At 39.2% G+C, this 27,715-nt stretch overlaps 1 protein-coding gene and 1 pseudogene across 2 annotated transcripts in view; both read left to right on the top strand.

The window, feature by feature from the left end:
* Window positions 1–1,074: 1,074 nt before the first annotated feature.
* LOC116800019 lies at window positions 1,075–4,485 on the top strand (annotated as a pseudogene).
* A 2,055-nt stretch (window positions 4,486–6,540) lies between these two features.
* Window positions 6,541–27,715, top strand: part of MTDH (metadherin) — a 33,104-nt gene continuing 11,929 nt past the window's right edge. For both annotated transcript variants that reach the window (XM_032689900.1, XM_032689891.1), the window contains exons 1-8: window positions 6,541–7,154; window positions 13,131–13,235; window positions 16,074–16,155; window positions 16,607–16,786; window positions 18,206–18,274; window positions 20,712–20,960; window positions 23,634–23,720; window positions 25,564–25,662. In XM_032689900.1, coding sequence (XP_032545791.1) covers window positions 6,750–7,154; window positions 13,131–13,235; window positions 16,074–16,155; window positions 16,607–16,786; window positions 18,206–18,274; window positions 20,712–20,960; window positions 23,634–23,720; window positions 25,564–25,662 — 1,276 coding nt within the window. In that variant the 5' untranslated portion in view covers window positions 6,541–6,749. The remainder of the gene's footprint in view (window positions 7,155–13,130; window positions 13,236–16,073; window positions 16,156–16,606; window positions 16,787–18,205; window positions 18,275–20,711; window positions 20,961–23,633; window positions 23,721–25,563; window positions 25,663–27,715) is intronic.

The raw sequence follows: 27,715 nt of genomic DNA, 5'->3' as shown, positions 1-27,715 counted from the left end.
ATGACAGAAACCAGTCCTAGCATGTAACACAATTATTTACAGTAGAACACATAGGAACAACTAAAACAACTTGAATATGCCTACACTGACGTCCCTGCTGTTTCTGTCAGTAGCTACTTCAGGTACTGACAGCACAGGAGAGTCAGCAACATAGACTGCAGTGCTAGAGGCTAAATGATAAATGAGCCTGCACCCTTGGATTCTGTAATTGTATTGCTAGTAAATTAACCACATGGTTGAAAGCTAACTTGGTGCCATCGCTATGAACAGCACCCACCTCTTGATTAAAATGCAGTATGATGAAAACTGTCTTGCCTATAAAAAAAGCTGTGAAAACTCTCCAAAGATAAATGTCAGAAGACATAATACAGGAGATATTTAATGTACACTTAATAAAATAGAGAAAACAATGTTGTACAACCAGTGATGTGTGCTAATAGGCCTATAATTTGGTCTTTGCTTTCCATTAATTCAAAGAGTTTTTCCTCAGCTGGGTAGCAAGTCTTTGCATGTTTATTTTTCTCAGTACTTAGAGCTGATAGAAATTTGAATGTGAACAGTTTGCCAAAGTGTTCTTCACCTCCCAAGACACTCATGAGCTCTATCAGTCAGAGGGACAACTTAGCTTTGATGACTAAACACTATTTATGTCAAAGGTTTAATGAGAACAGACTTAGCCATTGCACAAGGAATTAAGTTCAGTATTTTTATCAGAATATTTCTGTATTTGAATGATATGGTTATGCCCAAGAATGTAAACTATAAAAAAAAAAATAACGTAAAATTGAGAAAGACTTTGAAGAACACATTACTCCCTAACAGTGAATTTCGATTTATGATTCTGGGTCAGGTTAGAAAGCTGATCATACCAACAGGAAAAAAAAATAAGGTGAACTTTCAAGGTCAGAGAGAGACATGGATTACTCATATAACTGAACTCTTCCTCTTCCCTTAGGAAAGAAATTCTTCCTGAAGTACTGCATCAGAAAAACTGAAATTGTTCAAAGTCTTGCTGAAATCACTGACCACTCTGAGATGAGAAGGCCACTGAGCATTAGTCCAGGTCTACCAGCCATGGCCCAGGTAAACAAGCTCTCAGGGGACAATATTTGTTTGCAACACACACCTTCCTTCAGCAATCCCCTTAGAGCCTTTCTCCTAACTGAGCTTTGTCCTTTCTCACTCCCAACCCCAAACTTATGTGTTGGTGGAGACTTAGCCCCAAATACCCCAGACACTGTGTTGGATGACACTTTAAATATCCTACAGCAAATCTTTCTTGCAAAATGGAGCTCTAGGCTCTGCCCTGTTAAACCTCTGACTTAGTCTGAATGTAAAGGCTTAAGTCTTAGCTCCAAGCCCTAAACTAGTATCCAGATTAAAAAGATTTCAGGGGAAAAGTATTTTTGCAGCCCACCCCTTAGGGTAGGTTGCACCTTTTCTGTCCCACACCAACTGTAGCTCTAGGTTTTATCTCTCTCCCAACTATGTATGCAATGTTAACACTAACCCTAACCCAAGACATTAGTTGCGCCTTCCTCAAAATGCCCAGTCGTGGCCTGGATGAAAACTGTCCCAGGGAAGAATTTTTTCCTGTCCTACCGCTCTTTGGCTGCCCTTTGTAGCTCCACACCAAGTGCATCTCTAGTCATGATGACGATCCTTCTCCTAATCCAATCCTTAACTCTGAGCCCATTCTGCAGCCTGGGCTAACTCTTAGCCTAAGATACCCAGCCATGGGCCAGATGAGTAATTTCTCAATGAAAACTCTGTCTGCAGATTACTCATCCCCATCCTGGTTATTTGTTAACATTGCCAAGGATGGTAATTCTTGGATTTTTTGTTGCTCTCTCCTTCAGAATAAATAATGAGTCTTTCCCTTAGTATTTTCAATAAATTATGTATTGAGTTCACCTTAAAGCAACTCAGACTCATGAGCCATGTAAGACAGCAAAATTGCCTATTCTTCAAGATTTTTTCAATTTCCTGTCACAAGAGAAACCTTGAATGCGTTTTGTTGGGATTCTGCTTATTTAACTGCTGAGAGGCTTAATTTGTTTCTGCTGCATCCATCTTACTTCTAGTCTAAAGAATGTCTAGAGCTGCAAGACACATGGCTTCAATATTGTTCAAGATAATCATAAAAACCACATGAAACAGATATTTTGAGACTGTAAGGCAATAGTTTGTTTTTCCTCATGCCATGACAAATGGCAGGTGCTGAGTTTAAACACGGTTGTGGAAAGGTATTGTGTAAGGTATGTTTAATAGCAGCTGTGGTAAAACAAGGAATGTTTGCAGGGTCAACAGAAATTTCATTTTAAAAAATTAAATTAAGCCTTGTCTCCATTCTTTTTGGTTTTTCCTTTATTTTCTCTTTTGTAATGTATCATTCAAACTTATGCTGTGATCTTTGCGAGAATGACATAAGAAAGATGATGTTTTATATTAGCACTGCTAGAAGAATCCTTGGGGTAGCTTTGATCAAATTTATTAATACAGTAGAAGATTAATACTAGACTAATGTAAGCATTGAAGTTAGTATGAAAGACAATGTTTGCTTTATTTGATGAATACTGTCAGAGTAGTGTATTTGTTCCCAACAGTTTTAATGAGTCACACAAACTTTCTTCAAAATATTTCAATTTGCTACAAACTGTATGCATATGGCTGTATCTCATTAGTTCAGAATAAAAATGAATTTATTCGTTTCAGATTAACTTACTTCACCAGCCGAATCGAACCGAAAGTGGCTATTTTCAGGTGAGTATCTGCTCCGTTTGTTCTTTTTTTTCACACAGAAATATGCTTCCTACAAGCGCTTGGCTTTTCACGGTGCTGCCACTTGATGGTGCCACGGTGCTGCACTGAAAACCTACAGCGGGTCAATCGCTTGGACTGTGGAATTCAGCCCCACCAGGTTCTTGAAGTGTTTTCTTTAACATGAACAATACCTGTTGTTCTATGGCTTCGACTAAAGTAAAAACAAAAACAAAAACAAAAACAAAAACAAAAACAAACAAACAAACAAAACCCCACAAAATATCCACTGTAGCTGAATGATGCTTTCAAATGTGTTAGGTATATTTTTTCAGTTAATGTATTTAAAACTAAAACTACATGTTCTGTCACCTCTATCTACATAGCGCAACATCTTAAACAAACATCTTAAGTAAATATCTTAAACAGACATCTTAATATACTTATAGAGTAATTTATTTGGGATGTTAGGGCACCTGAAATGTGCAACAACTGGTATGATGATAATTAATATTTTCAATAAATGTAAACAGTGTATGCTAAAGCATGCTTGACTAATTGATCTCCTTCTATGACAAGGTGACCCTCTTAGTGAGGGAAAGAAAGGCTGTGGGTGTTGTCTACCTGGGCTTTAGTAAAGCCTTTGACACTGTCTCCCACAGCATTCTCCTGGAGAAGCTGGCTGCTCATGGCTTGGGTGAGTGCCCTGTTTGCTGGGTGAAAAAATGGCTGGATGGCTGGGTCCAGAGAGCAGTGGTGAATGGAACTAAATTCAGTTGGCCACCAATCACTAGTCCTTCCTCAGGGCTCAGTATTGGCTCAGTCCTGTTTAACATCTTTATCAATCACCTGGACTAGGGGATCAAGTTGACTCTCACCAAGTTCGCAGCCAACACCAAGTTGGGCGGGAGTGTTGATCTGCTGGAGGGTAGGAAGGCTCTGCAGAGGAATCTGGACAGGAGGGATTGATGGGCTGAGGCCAACTGTAAGAGGTTCAACAAGGCTGAGTGCTGGGTCCTGTTGCCACAACAACCCCATGCAGCGCTACAGGTTTGGGGAAGAGCGGCTGGAAAGCTGCCAGGTAGAAAAGAGCCTGGGCATGCTGGTCAATAGTAGCTGAACTTGAGCCAGCAGCGTGCCCAGGTGGCCAAAAAGGCAAATGACATTCTGGCTTGTATCAGGAATAGTGCAGCCAGCAGGACTAAGGATTTTCCCTCTGTACTTGGCACTGGTGAGGCTGCATCTCGAGTCCTGTGTCCAGTTCTGGTCCCCTCGCTACAGGAAGGACATTGAGGTGCTGGAGCAAGTCCAGAGAAGCGCAATGGAGCTGAGGAAGGACCTGGAGCACAAGTCTGATGAGGAGAGGCTGAGGGAGCTGAGATTGTTTAGCCTGGAGAAGGAGAGGCTCAGGGGTGACCTTATTACTCTATACAACTCCATGAAAGGAGGCTGTAGCCAGGTGAGGGATGGTCTCTTCTCCCATGTAGCAAGTGACAGAAGAAGAGGAAACGACCTCAGGCTGCAGCAGGGGAGGTTTAGGTTAGATATTAGGAAAAATTTCTTTACTTAAAGGGTGGTTAGGCATTGGAACGGGCTGCCCAGGGAAGTGGTGGAATCCCTGTAAGCATTCAAAAGGTGTGTGGACGTGGTACTTGGAGATATGGTTTAGGGGTGAATACGGTGGTGCTGGATTAACGGTTGGACTCGGTCTTAGAGGTCTTTTCCAACCTTTGTGTTCCTCTGATTCTGTAAAAGGCTTATAAAAAAGACAGTATTATGACGTGAAATTGAAAAAAAAATAATATTCTAAAAGTATACAGATGTCTACCAGTAAAATGCTCTGTCTGAAATTGTTGCTACCTCTGTTTCCAGCAAAATCCTTTGTTCCAAATGAAGTCAATTAGAAAAGCGTGACTTGACTGTCTGGTGGTATCATTAAAAAAAAGTAGGACTTAGAAGCAATTTCAGACTACTTTTCTAAGACTCTTTGAAAGCTTTAAATACTTGTATGTAAGCAATATACTGACTTTACAAAATAAAGCAAAGTTATGGGTCTAGAAAGCAGAGTAAGCTATCACTATGCTGCTTAAACAAATGAAAATCATTTTACTACATTTAAAATTCTAAGTATCCCATGCAGATTTCAATGCATTAAACCAAGATATTTTTCTAGCGGGCTATGAGAGAAGAATGTTTTGTTAGGTCAAAATGCAGATGGGAGCAATGAGACACAATGTTCATTTCCAGCAACACATCATGGCCATGAGACTATAGTCACTGTGAAGCCATTCAACAAAGTCAGCCCCGAGGTTTTGACAACTCAAATTCTATAGGAACTCTGGAAGTTGTGAGACTCGATTTCTAAAAATCAAGACATGCATTTGGGGTCAAATTTTTTAGGGCTCATTTTTGAAGTTCATGGAGAAACACAGTTCTGGATTTCATAATAATAAAAGAACTCCCACTGCAGTACACACAGCTGTATTTTTCATAAAGCTATTTAATTCAATGTATTAAGCCAATTTGTAGGAGTCAAAAATCTTAAAAAATGTGGGTCATAAAATATATCTACTCTATATTGCCTTGTCTAGTATACTGAGAAATAAAAGCACATGTTTGCGGGGGTTTGAGGGGTTTTTTGGCAAGATTTTCAAATACCACCTCCACAGATGAGATAGCCTCCAAGGGGCCCCGATCCCATCCTCTGAAGCCTGACAGTGAGGAGTGTCTGCCTGCAAGTCGCAGAGGCCCCTGGTGTGGCCCCTGGGCTGCTCCAGGCATGACACTGGTGGTGTCACCAGAGCTGTGCTGCCCCTCCAGGGCAACCGCTCACGAAAACAGGGTTGGTTAGCCATGGCTACTGTGGAAATGCACCCTTGTCGCCAGGGCAGTGACACGAGCGCCTGGCTCCCTCACAGTGTGCCCTGGTGGCCAAGATGGTCAATGACATCCTAGTATCAGGAAGTGTGTTCCCAAATCTTCGTTGGCGAAGCCTAGCCATGATGATTGATCAGGAAGTGTGGTCAGCAGGACCAGGGCAGTGATTGTCACCCTGTACTTGGCACTGTTAGGCCGCACCTCAAGTCCTGTGTCCAATTCTGGGTCCCTCACTACAGGAGGGGCATTGAGATGTTGGAGCAGGTTCAGAGAAGGGCAATGGAGCTGGGGAAGGGTCTGGTGCACATGTCCTATGACGACCGGCTGAGGGACCTGGGTTTGTTTAGCCTGGTGGAGGCTCAGGCAGGACACCTCAACTCTCTCTACAACTACCTGAAAGGATGGTTTAGCCAGATGGGGGTTGCCCTCTTCTCCCAGGTCATGAGTGACAGGATGAGAGGACACAGCCTCAAGCTGTGCCAGAGGAGGTTTAGGTTGGACGTTAGGAGGAATTTCTACACAGAAAGGACGATTACACAGTAGAATGGGCTGCCCAAGGAGGTGGTGGAATCACCGTCTCTGGAGGTGTTTAAGGAAAGACTGGAGGTGGCTCCTAGCGCCATGGTCTAGTTGGCACGGTGGTGTTCGGTCACAGGTTGGACTCGATGATCTTGGAGATCTTTTCCAACCCCTGGGCCGCCCCGGCTCTTCCTCCCCGCTCGCTGTCTGCCACGTCGAGATTGCTGCCTTCCCTGCCGGCACCGCCCTTGGCTGGGCAGGGCCGGGCAGGGCGCGGCGCGGGAGGCGGAGGCGGAGGCGGGAGCTCCGCGATGGCGCTGGGGCCGCGCTGCGGCGGGCGCGCGGCGGGGCCGTGACGTCGCGCGCGAGGCGGAGGGCGGGGAGGAGGAAGAGGAGGAGACCCGGGCGCCCCCGGGGCTGAGGCAGCCGCGTCCTGTCGAGGCTCCGACCGTGCCCCGTCCTCCCTCCCTCCAACCCCCGGCGCCTCCGGTTCGGGCGGGCCGGCGCGGCTCTCCCGAGGTCGCGATGCGCTCGGCCTGAGCGCGCCCTAGCCGCCCCGCCTGGTTCGGGCCTCTGCGGGGTCGGGGAGCGCGATGGCTGCGGGGAGCTGGCAGGATGCGGCGGCCCGGCGGGCTGAGGAGGCGGCGGTCCGGGTGCGGGACGCCCTGTCGGGCGGGCTGGGTCTGCTGCGTGCCGAGCTGGGCCTGGAGCTGGGCCTCGACCCGCAGGCGCTGCCCACCTGGCTCGCCCTGGCCGTGCCGGCCGCGCTGGGGCTGGCGCTGCTGGGGCTGCTGGTGGCCGCGGCCTGCCGGGGCGGCCTCCGCAAGCAGCCGGCGAGGAGCGCGGCCGGGAGGAAGGGTGACGAGGCGGCCGGCGCGGGCCTGGCGGCCGGCGGGGGCCAGGGCAAGTCGGCGGGCCCGGGCCCCGGGCAGATCAACCTCAAAGGCGACGAGCAGAAAAAGCGAAACAGGAAGAAGCTGCCGGAGAAAGCGGCGCGGGTGAGGGAGGCGCGGGGGCCGGGAGGGCCGGGGGGTGAAAGTCTCACTGACAGCGGCGGAACGGGGCGGGCGGGGGAGGGCGAGGGGGCCGCGTCTGGTGAGCGGCCCCGAGCGCGGCGGCCGCTCCTCCGGGCCCTGTGTCGGTGCCCCCGACCCGTGAACCGCCCGGCGGTCGGGTGGGCACCGCTGGGAAGGGCAGGACCGATCGTAGGGTCTGGGTGCCACAGACCTCCCGCCGAGCAATAGTTGCCTGTGGAAGGGATGGCGGGGGGTCCTGACTGCTCTGAAGTCGTCTCTTGTAGTCTGGATTACTTGGTTCCGCTGAAAACCTGGAGGAGAAGCGCGCACACACGGAAATTGCATGTTAATAGTTCTGGGTGATGAGAAAAAAGCTCGCTTCTTTTTATAAGCTTTATATAGGCAACAAAAATTATATGAAAGCTTTATTTATTATTATTATTATTCAGTAAATGCTTGTAGGGTTAGGACCCAGTAGTGGAGACCTTAGTATGGCTTACAGTTTCAAGGCAGGAGTTGTAGTCTAGGCAGGTAAAGACTAGTGGAAGCAGCATCCTAAGCCTCATAAATGCTGTGATGATTCAAACTTGAGTAAGCTTATTGCTGCGTATTTTCAATGGAACAAGTTAATGTCAATCATGTGGTGAGCTTGCCTCAGTAGGAATATGATTTAGTTGTTACAGTAAGGATCATATTTAATAAGGAAATCTGTGTCTTAAAAGCACCTTAAAAACAGATCATTCTTGTAATTTTTTTTTAAATCCTCAGTATGTGGTGTGGGAACCTTCCATCTTTGACAGTATGCGTCCACTTCTGAAAAAATTAGTAGAATGCTGAAATTTTCAACAGTGCTTTCAAAGCTTCCAGTTGTCACAGTTTTGGGGCTGGAAGGGATTGCTTCTATAGCTTTTATATTGTTAGGATGTTTGTAATCCTATTTATGTCCAAATGGATTATAGGAATGAAAGTGTAGCAGATGTCCCCTGCCTGTTACAACTGTGTCATATCTTGCTCTATAAAATCTGAATTGTTTCCCTAATGGCCAGAAAAAGGAGAGACAATAGGTTTGTATCTTCATTTGAGTCTGTGGCAGTATTAAGATTTGAGAAGTTTGGGGATTTTTTTAATGAGAAGCTAAGGCTAAAACATCTTAAAAAAAAAAAAAAAAAAAAAAAAGAGCCTGCATAGGCCACCAACCTGTCTTTGAACATTGAACTACTGAAGTTGTTTCTGGAAGTTGTAAGAGTCTGAATCCTGAGCACCGTGAAGAGGAAACACTGTGATTCAGAATCTTTCCAGTGTAGCTTGTGTCTCCATTTTGGAGAAGGCATGCTAAAGTTGTAATTTTATTGCCATCTTGAACAGCAGATTTTTCAAGATTTAGTAGATCCATTATACCTTCTTGAAAACAAAGACTAGTCTTAGAAATTATTTAAGTTTTGCTTGTTTTATTTTTTTTAAACTCCACAGCATGAGCTCTTGCAAGTCATCATTGAAGACATTAATATAAGTGTCTCAATAGAAGATAGAGTGAATATGCAGATATTTACTGTTGACTTGAGAATGCACTGTAGTGTAGGGCTTCATAAAAGCTAACTTGTATTAATTTCATATAAAACTTAACTAACTGACATTTTTTGTGAATACAAATAATTGTACTGTTTCAAGCTTGGTTTATACAGGCACAGAATAAAGTTACGGCAATGTAAAGCAAATCTTTTCATAATCAGAAGAGTAAAGTAGTTTTTGAGCTGTTATTCTGTATTGTTAGGATTTTAAAAGTTATTTTTATAGAACTTTTTATTCATTATTTTCATTCAAAGATGAAAAAAATCTCACCTTTCCCCAAAAGAAAATGCATTAACTAAATCATTAACTAAAGTGCAAATAAGTTTATACCAGTGGCAAAGTTTATTAGGCCTGCCTTATTCTCATTTTCCAAGATAAGTTCAGAGGGACCAGTATTAACATGTCACAATGTTTTCTGGTTTTCATGTGAAAAATTCTCAAAATAACACTGGAAAGTTAAAGATGCAGCAAAAATTATTACTGATTGTTGCCTGGTCATTTTGATCTTGTGGTTTTGTGGATGCTAATACTGAGGTCTGGGAGGGGAAAAGAGTAAGCCTATTACCAGTAGATTTGCTACAGGACTTGCTATGCAAGGGTCTAGATTTCCATTGCAGGCGTTTCAGAAAGCTTAGAGCAACTGGTCTGTAGCATTAAGAACACACTACAGATGTCTAATTAAAAGCTGTAGGGTTACTTTAATACAGCATTACTGAGCTCACTGGCAGGTGATGCGTAACACTCATCAGTCAGGTTCAGAAGTGTTCTTCACTGTACCTTTTCTGAGGAAGAGTATTAATAGCTTTCTTTCTTGCATGTGGCTTCATTGAGTTCCAGTATAAGTAGGGTACAACTTACCTCATGTTTTCAATAAAGTAAGTTTAGTTGAATAGCACTGTGTTGACTGGATACAGTAGCAGCTATGAGGTTCTGTTTATTTACTTGCTATGAGCATGCTGAGAAAAAAATGGAGCTGAAACTGTTATGCATTCATTATTATAGTTTATGGAGCCAGTTCTAGCTTTCTCCAGCTGCTTGGAGCAAGGTAATATGGTGTCCTTACTTCAGATTGTGCAGTAAAACTGGAACTGCTTTTTTTTTTTCCTTTTTTTTTTTCCTTTTCTTTCTTTTTTTTTAAACTCCTGAAAGAGGCAGTGCTCTTTTTCTCCTGTCACAGAGTTCCTTGGTCCCATGAAGATTTTTTTTTTCTTCCTTCCAAAAATCTCTTGAGATTATATTTTAATTCCCTTCTCTTCTGAATAATTTCTGTGCCTCTCTTTCCTGCTTTTTAAACTTTCAGCAGAAAAAGGTGAAGCTATTCTTACATGGTTTCTGTGCCATCTGCAAAACACCACAGAAACTTGAGAGTAGCCATCTTCTGTGCTCTGCTACAGCTTTAGAAAGCCATTCACACCATCTATTTGTAGATGTGGAAAATACTGAATTGACTATGTACTTCCTACTGTTTGAAGTACACCTGGAGAGTAAATGCTACACGATCTAGTAAAAGCATTTGCATTCATTTGAAAGAGTTTCATACTTAGTCTTCTTGAAAGAACTTTCTGGGCTATGACCATTTAACGCTTGTTGCAGTCAGAGATTGTATAAAGACTTATACTTTCAGCTGATACACCCCCTTTGGTTTGTCTGTATGTTAATGATCAAAGGGCACAAGTTGAGGTGTAGGATTCTACAGGGCTCAAAGAGAAAACTGCTTAGTTTCTTTCTGAAGAGAAGCTTGCAGAAAATATTGGTAATCAGATTCTTTTGTTGGCCAAAGGTATTCTAAGCAGAGATATCTTTATAGTGTGTAACTGAGGGCTTTGGCTGATACAGCCATGTAACACTCAGACTAAAGCAATTTCATTAACTGCTATTTGAAGTGTGAAACTGAGTTATCCTTTGCACTGTGCCGTGTTTAAAGAATATTTTTCATTTTGAGAGTCTCAGCAAAATCTTTTCTACTTTTGGTGTGTCTTAACACCCTCAAATGAAGTGTGTGAAAAAAGGTTTGTTTAAATATTGGAATTTTAGGGTCATCAGGCAAGAAAAGCATTCAGTAATCAGTGCTGTTGTTGACAGCACTATTTCTGTCTTGTTGCATCATACCTGGAGGCCTTAGGATGAGAGGAAAAACGATGGCACAATAAATTGCACAATTTGAATTAATTAATTTTGTCAGTGGATGTTTAATATAGTACCCATAAAGTTTTAAATTTTGGGCTGTGGTTGTCTTTTTAAAACAAAACATTTCTGAGTACTACAGAAAAGCTTTTTTCTTTCCCGCTTCTGTTGCTGTCTTTGGTATATCCAAAAATGGTCACATGGATTTTGGTTAAAATTCTATGATTCATCTGTGGGCAGAAAATAAATGTGGAAAGCTTCCACTGAAAAGGAGACTATTCAGGGATACATTTCTCCCTTAGTGTATTGAAGTGCAAGTTTTTAAACATCTTTCTAAAGGTTGTTGTTTATATGATCAGATGATCAGACAGCATTTTGAACAGTCATGGGGATGAATTTTCCAGAGGGTTCTTAAGGGATATGAATTAGTTTATTACTTCAGAGAAACAGCTGAAGCTTTTTTAAATTATTTAAAACTTTTAGCTGTTGAATATTTGGGAGCGATTAAGAAAGTGTTTTGGGTTTTTTTTATTTAAGGTATATATGTAATAGCAAAGAAGCAAAGCAAGGGACAGAATTTAAGAAGTTAGTTGGCTGTAAACTTTCTTGACAGAAGTCCAATACCAGATGCATCAAGTCCAATACTTTACCACTAAACAGAATCTGAAGAAAATAGAGAGACACAAGAACTGATTTTTGGCAATGAGTTATTTTCAAGATTGAGTATCAGGTCTTTGGTATCCCTGTGAAACTCAGTATTGTGAGCTTTGTTGAGAAGAACTTCTAGGGAGAGTTCTGAGACACAGATTTGTAAAATATACTTAATTTTCAGAATGCTGAGGGAAATGTACTGCATCTTAGATATGAGAACTCTAATTTAAAGCTGGTTGTTGCAGGAGAAGAGGGGTTAGGTGACCTGATCTTTCAATTTCTATTAATAGTTACTTTTAAGAAGTTGGCATGCTTGCTAACTACGGTAAGCAATACTATGTTATGCACTGGTGAAATCATGCCAGTGGTGGTTTGTAAGTGTAATATAACATGGCAAGACTTAAATACCTGTAACAGTTAAACTGAGGATCAGATCTCATATTTGAAGGAATAGGCCACACTAAGTTGTGATATGGCTTTTGTTTTACTTGAATGCAATTACGTTTGTGTGATGCAGAGTTAAAATAGCTTTTGGTTTTTTAATTACAAAAAATAACTAAAGGTAATATAGCTTGAACTTTTTTTTAAAAGGATTGCCAGAATTAAAGTAACTTTGAAGTAGTTATTTATGGTTATTTAATTTTCAACCATTAATTTATCTGAGTCATTCTGAATGTGAATCAGTGACATTTGTGTGGACTTTATCAAATGCTGTTCTTGACAATTGTTTTTCACTCAGTGAACTTAATGGCTGACAGTAGTATAATGTATGCTTATTCTCATCTTTTCTGTGGTTAAGCACAGTAATTTCAGTCATAGCTTTTTGTTAACAGTGAACAACTTTAAAATTATTACGTTTTTGTATGGGGAATATATAGGCTAAGGTGTATGCCTCTGCTGCCAAAGGTAGTGGTAAAGATTAATTTAATGATTGTCCAGAGTTTTAACTTTGGATGTTGAATAATACATGCTGATTTTCTTTCCTTTATTATGTGAGGGGAAAATGTTAGACTAACGTAACGCCTGTAATCAAATCTGTCTGGAAAGAACAATGGGGTGTCGTGCTTAGTCATGCTTCATGTTTGACTTCTAATTTCTGTTCTACTATGAAGTTTAAGTTGTGAAGGAAGTGAGCTGTGAGGGATATACACAGAAATTGCAGATGTTTGGTTAAAGTAGAAATTACTTTTAAAAATTCAGCCTGTTGCTGAACTGCTACAAAGTGGTAATTGTGTTAATTAGATAATTTATGGCACGTACAGCTGTAGCTGTTCTGAATCAGTTTTTGAAACAGCTGCAGAGAACTTAAAAAACTGGTAAGTTTCAGAAATTTACCTTTTGATATGCAATTCCTGGGTTGAGTAGGAGTGAGATGAAATGAGGAGACCTGTTTCCTTTCCTTTTTCATTTCTGTGTTTGGTAAATATAGAATTGCAATAGGTATTTTGAGCACCACTCCACATTTCAGACTGCTTTATTCAATAATCTTTATTCAATAATCATACAAGCATTTTCCAGTCAACAAGTAATTGCATTTCAGTCATAGTGTAATTTGAGCTTTGCATCATCTGCTTTCTTCAATTTTTTTATTATTTACACTTACTATTTACACAGCCTAATGGACGGTCTTTCCTTGATGTATCTGAAGATGAAGTAACACAAACTATCCGTAAAGACAATATAAAGCAGCCTGTGGAGACAGAAAAGAAGAATGAAAAGGTCAGTTATGGATACAAAATGACAATGTCAGAGTTTAGTGTATGTTATTTCAGTATCTAATAACTATTTGTAATTTAAAATCCTGTTACTTACATGAATGAAGAGGTATATTTCTTACTATGAATAATGCTAATCTGATTTGGTGTTGAAAAGAGCTAAAGTAGTATTTTCTTAACTTCTGAGATCATATCTTATCATGGAATGTTTGTGAAGCAAAACCCCCTTCTGCCCTCAACTAAACACTGATATCTCTGTTCATCATGTGACAATGATAAGCCTACAGAAATTAAGTTTGTGTTTCTTCAATGTCTTCTATGGAGATGCAGCATAATGATAGTATTGTTAAGTGCCTTGTAAATAGTCTACCAATTGGGGGACTACTATTCAAAGGATTGAGACCATGTGCCTGCTTGTTTCTTTTGCCAGATGTATCCATTAGAGTTCTTAATTTTTGATGACAAATATGGGCTTTGAAGTCTGGTGTGAGCTTTTTATTGTGCATATTGAACAGCTATGTTAAAAACATCTTTTTGAACATTGATCTGCAGTGTTATCTAAAAGGTAACCGTACTAATGGCAGTGTTATTTTTTGCACTTCTTGCCTTATCATATATGCTATTTGTAGGCAACATGGATATACTTGATAGGCCTTTGATGATAATTTTTTTTGCTTGGTTCTTTTGATAATATTTTCCATGAAATTTTCCCACTCTTGTGGATTTCTGACTTATTTTCTTCAACAAACTGCATGTGTTGTAACTCTGCTGAAGTGTTTTGGAAAAATAAATGATTGTGCATAAACAGTCAGCAATTAGTGTACTGTGAGGGTGGTGAGGCACTGAAACAGGTTGCCCAGAGAAGTTGTGGGTGCCCCATCCCTGACTCTGTTCAAGGCCAGGTTGGATGGGGCACTGAGCAACCTGGTCTAGTGGAAAGTGTCCCTGTCCATGGCAGGGATGTTGTAACTGGATGATCTTTGAGGTCCCGTCCAAACCAAGCCTTTCTATGATTATTGTCATTTCTTTAGCTCTTTCAGGCTTTAATAAACGTCCTTGACTGCCCTCTAATAACTTCTTTTGCAGTTAGTATATTGGCTAAAAGACTGTATTCTTTTAGTTTGCTGTGGGACTCAAAATCTTCTTGGCATTGGCAAATAAAGGACTTTTCTGTGAAGTAGGTTTGCCATAAAATTTCATACTGAGTGCCTCTTTCTCTTCCCCATGTTTTGCATATCAGATTGGCTTTGTTGGTTTTTTTCCCAAGAATATAACACAATTTGAACCTGAATGAATAACTGTTTACAGGTTTTCAAGTAGACAAGGTGTTTAAGTGCTAAACTCAAGCTTTGCCTTAAAATTGCAAACATAGTTGTCTGAATTTTAAAATGCAAAGTTGAAGCTGCAACTGCACTAAATGAGTGCCAGTATATAAATGATTATTCAACCTAATTATGTTTTCACATCACTTTGGGGGACCCTGGGCAAAGCAATCTACTCAGGAGTAGGTTGTTACCCTTCAGTCAAAAGCATACTCAAGAACATTCCTTTAACTACAGGTGACTGTACAGGCATCTAATTATTTGGTAAGGCTTCTCAGGGCATCTGGTACATTTGTAACCTTATAAACCTGCTAAGGTTTTAAGGGGTCCTGTGTATGTGTCTTTGTGTAGTTTGGGATGGATGGTATAAGTCAATGGGTGGGATTAACAATTTATGTACATGTACGTAGATATATGAATACATATAATCTGTGGCCTGAAGGGCATGGTTGTTTTTTTGTGCCTTGATATATGCTTTCAATGAAAATCATGCATCCTTTTTGCTTCTCTATTTCTTACCTGCTTTGGGGTTGTAAATTTCATGCACATTTTTTCAGGATAGTCATTTAAGTTGTTCTGCTTTGTGCAAGAGAAAGCTTTGGGTAATGTCTGATCTGTGCCTGTTCATAGAGTTTATAAATCCCTTGACACTTTGAATAGTTTCTTCCCTGCTTTCCATTTCAGTGACTTGCCACATTACAGAGAGGTTCTTTTAGTGTTTAGTGTAAGGGACTGTTATCTGAAAAGTGACTCTGTGGATGAGACTGTAGAATGTTAAAATGCCATCTTCCATTCTGTTTGCAAACAGACAACTTTGCTTTGTCTTGAATACTAGAAATAATTAGACCATTAGGGATCAAGAAGAAAAGTTTATTTTTCTATCGTTCTTGCGTGGGGTATGGTGCATCTTCAGGACTCAAAAATTTTGGCTGGCCTGCTGAGTTCCTTATGTGCTCTTTGGCTATTGGCCAACATTGTATATTGCTACCTGTTGCACCAAAACTGTTTGCAGAAGGAGTCATATCTGTTCCTATTTGTTTAGCTTAGCTCTTGTATTCAAGAAGCCATAATTGATGAAACCTTGGGACGGGGAGGGGAAAGTCTTTCATGTATGGGCTCTAAGCACAGCTTATGTTTTGAAATAATTTCCAAGCTGGAATTTTCGTACCTTTTTTTTTAAAGGAGTCAATGGCATTATTTATTTCTCCATATGTAACTTTATACTTGCTTCTGCACAAAACAAATTTTGCCAGACTAGGATCTGCCTGCTACACAGCTCATTACTCCTCTGTGATTGTGATGCCACCAGCACAGCCTCTTCCACCAGGCTTTGTGCTCTGTAGCATAAGTAATGTTCCACCCACTTGCCATTTCTGTGCTGTGTAAGTCTTTCACAGAGGAAAATCTGTTTCAAATTTATTCCTGCTTTTTTTGGCTGGGGGTGGAGGGGGAGAATTCTCAATCACTGTGAAAAGTGACCACTAAATAACTATTAAGATAATGTTTTATTTTTATTCTAGTCAAAGAAAAAAAAGAAATCAAAGGGAGATGCTAAAACGGTTCAGGATACATCTCGTCTAGATGGAAAGGAAGTTGATGAAGGTACTGAACACAAACATACACAACATGCAAACATTTTGGCTTAAATGCTGTTTAAGATTTACTTGTGTTTGATTCATAAAAAAACATAAGAAACTTTTTTTGTCATAACTCCATAGTCACATACTATATCTGTAAATCTGATCTTTGAATCAACAGAATTCAGTAACTTAAACTGATTTTTTTAAAGTTAAACTTATGAAAACTGAGAAGTTGTGAATAATAGGGCCCTCCTGTTACTTATGTTTTGCTCTATGAAGCAAAGTATTATCACGTTGCATCCAGAAAAACTTACCTTGAACCATTTGTTTGTGTTTTCAAACTAATGTTGAAGCTGACTGCCATGTCTGATTGTTAAACTGCCCTCAGACTTCAGCTTGATATGAGACAAGCTAATGCTCTTCCCTTGCTCTCTCACTTAGTTTTTGATGTTTTCATTTGGGTGATGTTTTAGGAGCCTGGGAAACAAAAATCAGTAACAGAGAGAAACGTCAGCAGCGTAAGCGAGACAAGGTGCTGACTGAGGGTGGCTCGGGAGAATCAAATCTCCAGGGGCTGGAAAATACGGTTACTGTATCCATTGAACAACTGATGCCTACACCATCACTGCCGGTTGGACTCAGAAAAAATAAAGGTATGATGGTCGATAGGTCTGTGAATCTGTCCTAGAAAGATAACTTTACTTGTGTGCTTAAATAGTGACGCTGTTCTGGACATATGATAGGTATATTTGGAGGTGAAACGCTTGAGGAAGTTATGTCACACTGTGTAAAAGTACTTTCTTATTGTGCAAAACTCCCCCCTTTTTAGCCATATTTTTGGGGAGGCTCAAGAGAGAACGTTCTGGATTAAATGGCTAAGACACTGGCCTTCATCCGCACTGGTGCTCTGTCGGTAGCTGCACAGCTGTGCAGGCATATATCCCTGTTCCTTCACTTGTGCTCTGCTGACTCTGCCCTTTATGTTTCCTGGAACTTCAAAGGCATCCTCAGCACTGCTGCAGGCAGCACCAGCTCCTTAACTTTTTGAGTGCTTCCTTTTGGAAGAGTTATGCCCACGAAATTCTCTTTAAAGACCGTTCACTGCTTAACACGTAGGCGTTTTTTCCAGTGTAGATTTAGTAGTACCCTATACTAAAGCTGTTCATAATGATGAGGCACATCTGGCTGAGATTTAGTAATCAATTGTTATAGCTAAGAATTCAATAGATATGGCTTCTGCTGTTACAGAAGGTTGCACGGGCTGGTTTAAATCATGTGTAGGCACAGGAATTCATATTTGGCTGCAACTGAGAAATTGGTGCTTTAATTAGATGAAACTTGATGTTCTAGCACAGTGACAAAAAGACTGAGCCTAGCAACTATCTAGTACCTTGTAACAATTTATTGAAATTTGTATGCCTCACCCTGGTGTTTTATTGACACTTGTTTACATCTTGACTGAGTGCATAATTCTTGCCCTGAGGACTAGATCAATTGTTCCCTGTTACGTTTGTTTTTTCCCTGTCCCTTTACAGAGTTTTAAGAAATGGTAGTTCCAGCTGTGTCTCTGTACTGTGATGAAACATAACTGCTACTTTAACCTCTCTAGCCAGAGTCCTTTATGTATCATGTTCTTATGTATCACCTTGTACCAAACTAATCTGCAAAGAATTCAGCTGTATCTAGTGTTTTCATGGTAAGGTAGAAAGAAATAGTTACAGGTCAGAAATACTTAGAGCCACCCTTATCTTAAAAATTACAGCCTCTGTTTTAGATTTTTGCTCTTCATTCATGAGGAAATTAGCTAAGGTTCTTTGAAATCTGCAGTTACTTGGTTTATGGGCGCTAAGTCAGTTTGAGTTCATTCTATCTGCAAAATAAACACAAATAATAAAAAAATTATAATAGAGCATTTTAATTTTATTCTTAAATTTTCTGGAAATGTCTTAATTTACTTTGAGATTAATATGTTTCTTTTCTTAAAATAATGGATGGTCTTTAAGAAGATTTTTACAGGTGGTGGTGTTTGAAAAATCTTCGTCTAACTTTGTTTCCTCTTACTTCTTAATCAGGTGATGCACTTTCTAATGCACAGATTAGCAGCTCTAAACCTGCAAAGGGGGAGTCATCAATTCCACAAGGTAAAAAGTTTTCATTATTGGCCATCACAAGTAACTAGAGAAGTGTTTTACAGAAGTGGAAAACACCAATTGTTGGTGCGGGACCTTGTACAGTTACTGAAATGGAACTTTATATTATGCAGCTGGCTCTTTTGGCTATGCAAATGTTGTATATAAATGTTATATCTCAAAGTTGCAGTTACTTTTTAATAGGTTGAAAACAGTCTCTGTTACATGCGGAAATAGGATTCGGTATCTAGAATTTTCAGACGGATTACCTATTATACAAATAGTTACTTACAGAACACTAAAGCTCATTTTCAAGCTCCACTGAAAAATCCTTTATGCTAGCTTTTAAAACTTTCTTTTTCATGTTAATGAATTATTTGCTCAAAGAAAAACTTAGTTTAGATAACTACCAAGAGCTCACAAGTCATGATTATTGCAAAGTTTTTGCTTGTTTCAGATTGTATACACTGGTTACTCGGTTCTTTATGTGCTCCTTTGAGATGCATAAATACATTCATTTTTAAAGTTCTTAAATATAAGTGTATGTTTATAAATTTACATGACATATGTCATACTCAAAATATTTGGCTATTTTTAGACTAGTGAATCTTAGCAGTTTTCTAATAAGAGATACTGCTGTAGTAATACTTAAAGTGAGTTAGTTTGGCATAATGAAATTAACATAGTTGTTTCTTACAGATAGCCAACATTAGCGGTGTTGTTTTAATGAAAAGTAGTTAGTGTAATTAAGAAAGTCAAATGAGTTATTAAAAGCACTCAGATCCAGAAAGTGAATCCCTTTCTGCTCATTTTTGAGAGCTTTACTTCACATGCAAACTTCCTGTACCATCATTTGTACCATCACACGGAAGGAGCTGTATTTTTCAGAGATACATGAGAGGACAGGAGGCAATAATCAAGTTTCAGTAAGAGGAAATTCTGACAGGCCATGAGGAAAACAGCTCTTCATGAGATTTCCCAGAGATGCTTTGAACTATCAGCCTTTATGGTTTCCAGAACTTGAATGATGCGGTATAATTTAGAAGTCAGCTGTGCTTTGAGCAGAAGGTGGAACTAGGTGACTTGGAGAGATCCCTTCCAATCGTAAGTTTTCTATGATTCTGTAAAAACATGCTGGTCATATAGAAGGTAAAGACTAGTATAATAAACACAGAATAATTAAGCTCCTCCTTCAGGACCTTTTTGCAAGGTTGCAGAAGGGTTTTTCTACCAGCTACATTTTGGTTTCTGTCTCCTGGTATTTTTGTTGTTGCCTTTCCCCAGGACTTCATATTACCCTCTGATGAAGTTGACTGACAGGAGCAGTGCTAGTGCTATGGAGCAAGGGCAGTGTTTTGGTGTAATTCCAGTGTTCGGAATTAATTTATCTGGGAAAATCTAGGCATATTTCACCTAATCAATACTTCATCAGTGAGGCCGCCTTGAATTTGGCATGTTCATGCTGCCTGAGCTATGCTTTCATTTGAGGAATAAAATGTTTGGTCTGTAGTTTTTGTTGGTGGATGATCCTGACTTGTGCATGAGGTATTGGCTGACTGTTTAAGTGTTACACTTGCAATATGCAGGTATTTCTTAACTGTTTGTAAAAGAGTTTTTCTGTTGTTTACACTGCATATATAAAAAGAGAGAGGGGTTTTGATATACAAAGCCCTTTGAGAAAGGTTTGTGATATACAGGAAGTGAGGCTGTGTGCACTAGCCCTTATATTTTATAGGGACATAAATTTAAAAATGTTTTATAATGATCTTTGTCTCAGTGTACTGCTGACTTCTCTCAAAGTATACATTAAACTTACTATGGCTGGTAATTTCTCATCAGGGTAGACGGAGTCTTGTGGTCTTTTGTCTTAGTATAACATAAAATATGTTACTTATAAATTATTTTGAGAGTGTTAGCATGATTTTTAATTCTAACTGTGGTGGACAGTTATCAACAATATGATAACTATGCTTTTTGTAAATCCTGTGCAGTGTTTGGTAAGTATTTTCTAATACTTGGTAATTTCTTCTACTTCCTGCTTGGAAAACTGCTGTATGCAGTTATGAAACCAAAAATATTCTCCATTTAGTGAATAGGATTTTCCGCAAATCATCATCATACTCCAAGAGAAATTACCTGGCCTTTTTTATAATCTAGAGGCACTGATTCACCAGTATACCAGCCCTATAAAGAAAGGGATGAGGAAAGAGAGTGCAGTTGGTGCTGTTTGTTCCTTACTCTTCAAGTTAGTAGACAGATGGTGCATATCATCTGAACTGGAAAATCAACTGAGACAGAGCAGCAGCTCGTCTGTATCCCACTGGTGTAGCAAAGCTGCCGTTCATTTGTCTTTTGGTTTTTTTATCAAGTGAGTGTGCACAGAAGTGATATTTTAGTTCTTCATCCAATTCTTATTTAAAATAATGCTTTCATTATTCTTGTATCTAAGTTTCTCCTGGATTGAGTGAAAGCCATACAGTAAATGGAGGAAGCTGGAATGAGAAGTCTGTAAAAATCTCACAGATTGGTGTAGGAGAGGAGAAATGGACATCTGTTCCTTCAACTGCAGCTGGGAAGAGGAAGACTGAGACGTTGGCTTGGGGCCAGGACACTGGAGATGCTAATGGAAATGGAAAGGACTGGGGTGTAGGCCTGGTGGGCAGGCCCTGGAAAGAGCGTTCTTTGTTCACTCCCATTGGTAAGCTGTTCTGAAGAAACTTGCTTCCCTTAAGCGTTTTTACATAAATATATTTTTTAGTAGTGGATCTCTGAAATATCTTTATGTTTATATATTAAAAAAAATCTTGACCTGGTCTAGGGAAATGTAAACTGAACAATTTCTGTTTACTGTAAGTTCTGATGGCTTAGCATCTATGGCTCTGTATACAGTTAAACTGGGGTTTTTGAGTTTATCTGAGATAAAATTGTTTCTGAGATAAAACTGTGCCATTTTGAAGTGTAAGTTCTTTTAAAGAACGTCTTAAAACCCAGGTCATAAGTCTATTCTGTTGATCCAACATGATCAAATCAACTGTGTTTGGTTTTGACAGGTGTTTGTTTGGGCTTCAGGCATGAAGATTGTTCAACTTCTGTGACATTTAGTATTACACTGTTTTTCTCATTAGAAACTGTTTTTTAGTGTTCAGTACAATTTTCTGCCTTTATCATTTGTGCTGTCCATAGTAATAATGAAGAGATTTTTTTGATTTCTCTCTGGGCAGCAATCTCCAACTTATTGGTAAATGCTGTAATATGCCTTCCCACTGTTCAGTCTAAGTAATTCTCATCTCTTCTGGAAAGCAGTGTTCCTTTGCATTCAGCAGTGTTACTTTAGTCTTGTCATGGCTTAATCCCAGCCAACAGCAAAGCCCCACATAGGTGCTTGCTCACTCCCCCACCAGTGGGATGGGGGAGAGAATCAGAAGGGTAAAAGGTGGAAAACTCATGGGTTGAGATAAAGACAATTTAACAGGGAAAGCAAAAGCTTCACATGCAAGCAAAGCAAGGAAATAATTCTCTACTTCCCACGGGCAGGTGTTCGTCCATCTCTAGAATAGCAGGGCCCCATCGCACATCACGGGTACCTGGGAAGACAAATGGCATCAATCCAAATGTCCCTCTCTTCTTCCTTCTGCTCCCTACTTTATATACTGAGCTTGATGCCATATGGTATGGAATATCCCTTTGGCCAGTTGAGGTCAGCTGTCCCAGCTGTGTCTCTTCCCAACTTCTTGTTGGGAAGACAATGCTCAGCCTCCATGCTGCCAGTGGTACAAGAAGCAGAAAAGGCCTTGGCTCTGTGTAAGCACTGCTCAGCAATGACAAAAACATCACTATATTATCAACCCTGTTTTCAGCACAAATCCAAAACTTAGCCCTACCCCAGCCATAACTAGCACAAGACAAAATGTTTTTTTATTTCTCTGGCATATCTTGAAATGGGGTTCCTGAGGCTGGGCCTGATATACCATTGTAAGCTTTACTGTTGCCAAGTGGAAACAAAAGGCTTTTTTTCATCTTCTAGTTAGTTGTATTCTGCTGTATTTTCTAATAAGGCAGTTCTTGGTTACTGTGAACATCTTTTTGTTGGTTTTGTTACTGAGAATACATCATGTTTGACCAGGCTGATTTACTTCCAGTAAAATGACTGATTTTGTGGATGAGGGGAGAGCAGTGGAAATCTTTTATGGCGACTTGACTAATGCTTTCAACACTGTCTCTCACAGCATTGTTGTATCCAAGTTAGGGTGGTTGAAAAACTGGTCAGGCTCAAAGGTAATGGTTATAAGTCCTACTCTCTCTTGAGGCTGTTAACAAGGGGGATATCACAGGGCTGTACTTAAACTTTCCTGTTTATTGTCTTTATGAATGACCTGGAAGAGGCAGCAGAGTGCCATTTATATCAGATTTCCAGTTTACACCAAACTTGAGTGGGAACAGGGGAATCAGTTGATACAGTCCAGATCAGGGGTACCGTCCAGAAGGACCTAAACCCAATGGAGTAATGGGTCAACAGGAACCCAAGGAAATTCAGTGAGGACAAATGTGAAGTGCTGAACCTTGGGTTGGAAGCAATCCTGGCTGGAGACTGACTGTCTGGAGAGAAGCTCTGTGGATAAGGGGTCCTGCAGGACACCAAGCTGGACATGAGTCAGCCATAGGTCCTAACAGCAAAGGACACCAACAGTATTCTGGAATGTATTAACACAAGAGTCAGTAGATAAGAGATAGTGATTGTCTGCCTTTTGGGCAACATCTGGAATACTTCTCCAGTTTTTAGTGCATCCCCCCCCAATTAAATAAATGTGATTCAAAATAAAAAAACCACTAGTGGTTTTTATTTGCAATCACATTATAACCAGGTGTTCCTTTTGACACATTAGTACCACTGATCATTTCTGCTTATTTTCTGCCTTACATTTAACAGTCAAATATGTGTTAATTTTTAAGCAGTCTCTCCTGTTTGTCAAAAATTATTCTAAATTTGGTTCTGTTCTTTAACATATATATATATATATATTTTCTCCAAGCTGTGTTTCATATACATGTGCTTTTCGATAACTTAATGGTTGTGATAATGGGAAGAATAATAGAATGGCGTTCAAAACACAGTCTACTTTTCCTCTGTGAGAAGTTTATATATAGGCTGAAAGGGAAGATGATCTTGAAAAGCTTGAAAATTATTTCAAGCTGTGTGTTCCTGAAGTCCCATCTCTATCAGCACTGATTAATATCCTCAATTGTGTGAAATGTTATCACAGCTGGAATGTCCACTGTTTTTCTGACTTGATTCATAATTAAATAACTAACTTTTTCAACATTGCCAGCAGTGTGTGAAGTTTTTTAAGTTTTTTCTCCCCTTTCTCCACAGCTGCTTGGAATGTGGATGCAAGGATTAATACCTCTGAACAGAATTCTACTTCTTTCTCCTCATTTGGATTAACTCCTGCAGTTTCTGGTATGTATGCCTTTCCAAAGATTTTTCCACTCTTCTACTCCACCGGGTGGAATGTAGTTTGCCAAGTGTTATTAATACACATTTTTCTCATTGTTCTTTGAAAATAGTACTATAAAGAGTAGAAGACGTGTTTTATGAAAGCCTAGAAAGCTTTTTTGTTATGCTGAAATTATGCAATGAAGTAACTGTTTTAAATTGATAATCAGAAGCTAGATCATTAAGAAGGTTGGTACCTAGAGGGGCTTGGAATGAGGTGATCTTTAAGGTCCCTTCCAACCCAAATCATTCTGTGATTCTGTGATTTCTTATTTAGCCTTCCTGTTTGTATTTAAAGTCTAAATAATGGGCATAAGAGGTTGCTCAGTTTTGCTATGTCTCAAGTTAGAGATCTGAGGATTGCTTTCCAGGAAAGCCCATCTACCTCTGATCTTTTAGGACGTTTGTTATTTGATGGTTTTTTGCCCTTCAAGGAACTGAATCACTACTTTCAAAATATGTTCCATAGGCAGGATTGTAAGTCTTGAGTCTTTTCTCTGTATGACAGATGGAAAAGCTGAGCTCTAGGGTTTTCTTTTTTGAAGGGTGAAATTGCTGTAGAGTGCAAACCTGCCTTCATAATAAATCTTGTATGTTGAACTACTGACATAAGTGCTACAATGATTTATTATACAATAAAGGGATCATATGTCAGGTTTTCTGCTCTTGCTTGCTTACTGCATGAGCTTGGCATGGCTATTTTCTGTTCGGAAGTAGCTGGCCAAGTGCTTATCAACTTAGGCTATGTTTGCTTGTATTGCATGTTACAGGCTTTTAACTGTTGAACTGAAGCTCAGTGTCCTGAGTCTTGATTGTACAGAGTTTTCATTAAAAAAAAATATTTCCAAGCAGCCACTTGAATTCAAGCTGTCTCTAAACTAAAACTTGAAGTTTATTAAATAAAGCAGGATGACGGACTGAGTTGAGATTCATCTGCATTGCCATCATTAAACTTTGAGAGAAGTGTGAAAACAGCTAATGCTATTCATTGCTATTAACCAGCAACACTGTAATGCAAAGTGACCACATGGACATATATTTACTTCTTAATTGTGACTGGCTGCAAAAACAATGAGAACACGTCAATATTTCTGTAATCTGAGGTATCTTTTGCAGAGGTGTGTATAAAAGAGACCCAGGTCATATTTAAACTGCATTTAAACTTCAGAAGTCTCAGCATACAGTAATATACTAATTTCTCTTATTCTTACAATTAAGGGGGTTTTTTTGGTTTTTTACTTTTTTATGTAATGGTTTCTGTTTCTTGTTTATTTTTCTTAATAATGTTAGGTGTGTAACACTTTCTGTTATCACAACTGATACTGGCCTTACTGTTGTTTGTCATGCTGCTTTTACATTCCTGAAATCCTTTACTTTAAGTGAGAATTGGAATCTTAGTAATGTATAATTTAATTGGTCGACCTGCAATGTAATTAATGAAGTTTCTTTCTATAATCTTTTAAGCTTCTCCCTGTAAGAGTTCCTACTAATACAGGGTAATAATTTTACTACCCACAAAATTTCATTGTGTTTTTCAGTTTGAGGAGACTGCTGAAAGCCTCATAGACTCCTGTCACTCACTCTTCTTATCTCTTTTTCCATATTCTTTTCATGACTTAATTTTGTCTTCCTTCAGTTTCCTTATTTTCTGAATATACCTCATGTACAAGAGCCTACTAGTTTTCCTGTCCTGTGCAGTCCTTAGAATCAGAGTGTTTTCTTTGAGGCTTTTGTCTTCCTTTCCTTCTTTGATTGGAATTTCGTTCCCCAAGAAAACTTCAGTACAATTCTGTTTATTCCCTTTCAGGATCCAACAGTGAATCAGTTTCTCAGACTGGTACTTCTGATTTTCAGTGGGATTTAAGTCATGCTCAACCCCATGTTGATGATGAATGGTCTGGGTTAAGTATGTTCCTCTAAAATGTTCATTCATAAAATGTTAATTACTGTTAGTTACTTCTATCAGCTACTGGTATTGGACAGTTGTGGGTATCTGAGGAAAAACCTGGAATGTTTCACTTTTGTAAAGCTAATTGACAGTTTGAAGAAAGTAGGAAGAAGTATTTTAACAAATTATAATAGAAAATGGTTAATTTTTAGAAAAAATACTTGGTTATTCAAACACAGAAGTGGGAGAGCTCATGCATTTTAAGGCAGTTCTGGCTTTTGCTAGAAAAATCTTCGTAATAAATTAAAAAAGTCTTACTGCAAATGATGAGAAAAATCTACTGCAAGTCTGCAAAATACATATTTAGCAGATTGTATTTGAGTCAGTTTGTTTCTCTATGTTTGTACCTTACTGAAAAGTTAATGTGACATAAGATTCCTGTATTTAATCTAACTTACTTTCACATTTACCAAACATTAGGAAGTTCTTATGTGTATAGAAAGCGTATATAGGATAGAAATCACTGAAATTACTTGGGAATTGTGGTAAAATGGGTGTTTACTCCCTGCTTTCCCTTCCCTCCATAAGAAAATGTTTACTGCATCTCATTAGGGCATTGAGCTGGACAGTTGTTCCAGAACTTGACTACCAGAGCAGCCTTGCATGTTACCTTCTCTCTAAGAACAACTTCCTGTTTAATGACTGCAAAAGTGGAATAGATTGATGCAGTCCTGCATTAGACCACTTTTGGCATGATTGCTCTGACAGCAGATCAGTTTGAAACTTATCTTTTGTGGTTTATGTGGTTTAAGGATAAGGGAAGCACATATCAGTTAATCATTTGAAAGTAATCAGATTTACATTTTATCAAAATCATAATTCACTCACATTTCTGAGCATGGAGTGTTTAAAGCTATAGCTTCTGTTAATAGAGTAATTTTATCATAGATGTCAACTAATTGAAAGGTACAGTGATAGAAGTGGGTAAATGCAAATTTAGGCCAATGTGATACAGATACACCTTACTGCTTGATCAGGATCAGGATGAGGAAATTAACTGTATATAGAAATACTACTTACTTTTATTATTAATCAGAATGGATGTTTTCCTTAAGCAAGTAGTGAGACGGCAGTGGATAAACTGTGAAGTGTTATGTTGGGCAGTAATTGTGTTTTCAAATCAGTAAATTTTAGCATCCAAAGTAGGCATAATTAACGTAATATTTTTCTATGAAGGCAAGAGGCACTAACTAATCTTAAGATCTCTTAGTGCATTTTTAGCTTTGTATGTTTTCCAGTAAATTTAATTAGGTTTATTATTGCTTTTCATTTTGACTTGATTTTTAAATGATTAAACTAAATCCTACTGTAGTTGGCAGACCAAGTTTGCCTCTTCTTCAATTTGGTATAGATGGGGGGTGAGAAATATTTGTGATGTTAATACAAATATGAAATGAAAATGCAATCTTTTACAAGGTGTTCTGTTTTAAAATTGGCTTGCAGTAACTTTCTATTAAACAGACAGTCTAAGGCTTAGTTCTTCCCTTCAGATATTTTTAATTTTTATGTAACTGACCCTTCAAACCTGTCATTCCTGTGTGACAACATAAATATGTGCCATCATAAATGAACAATAACAAAATGGAGTAGGGATGAAAGAGTCTTAGAAAAAATAAGATTATTAATAAATGTCAGTGCTTCAAGATGACTTTTGACTAAGATTTACACTTTCAGATATATCACTTGTAAAGTAATCTTACCAAGGTAAGATTGATCAGTGCTACAGTTCATCCTAATTTTTTCACAAACTAGGAAGAAGGTTTAACATAGAGAACAACTCTTAAATTTGTTCCTCTTCATGTAGTTTAGAAAAATATCTCAAAGCAATTGCATCTGGGTAGCTGCTGTGATTAGTCTGTAATCAGACTGCGCTGTAAAATCAGTCGTACTCATTACTTAAAAATGTCCTGCACAGTAAAGATTGATAAAATCTTTACTTTTTTCAGAAATACAGGAAATTACTATTTATATCTTGATTTCAGGAAGTGGGTTTATGCTTAGTTTTGGGGTT

The sequence above is a fragment of the Chiroxiphia lanceolata genome, chromosome 1, assembly GCF_009829145.1.
Source record: "Chiroxiphia lanceolata isolate bChiLan1 chromosome 1, bChiLan1.pri, whole genome shotgun sequence".
Lineage (NCBI taxonomy): Eukaryota > Metazoa > Chordata > Aves > Passeriformes > Pipridae > Chiroxiphia > Chiroxiphia lanceolata.
This window is presented reverse-complemented; position numbering and strand designations above follow the sequence as displayed.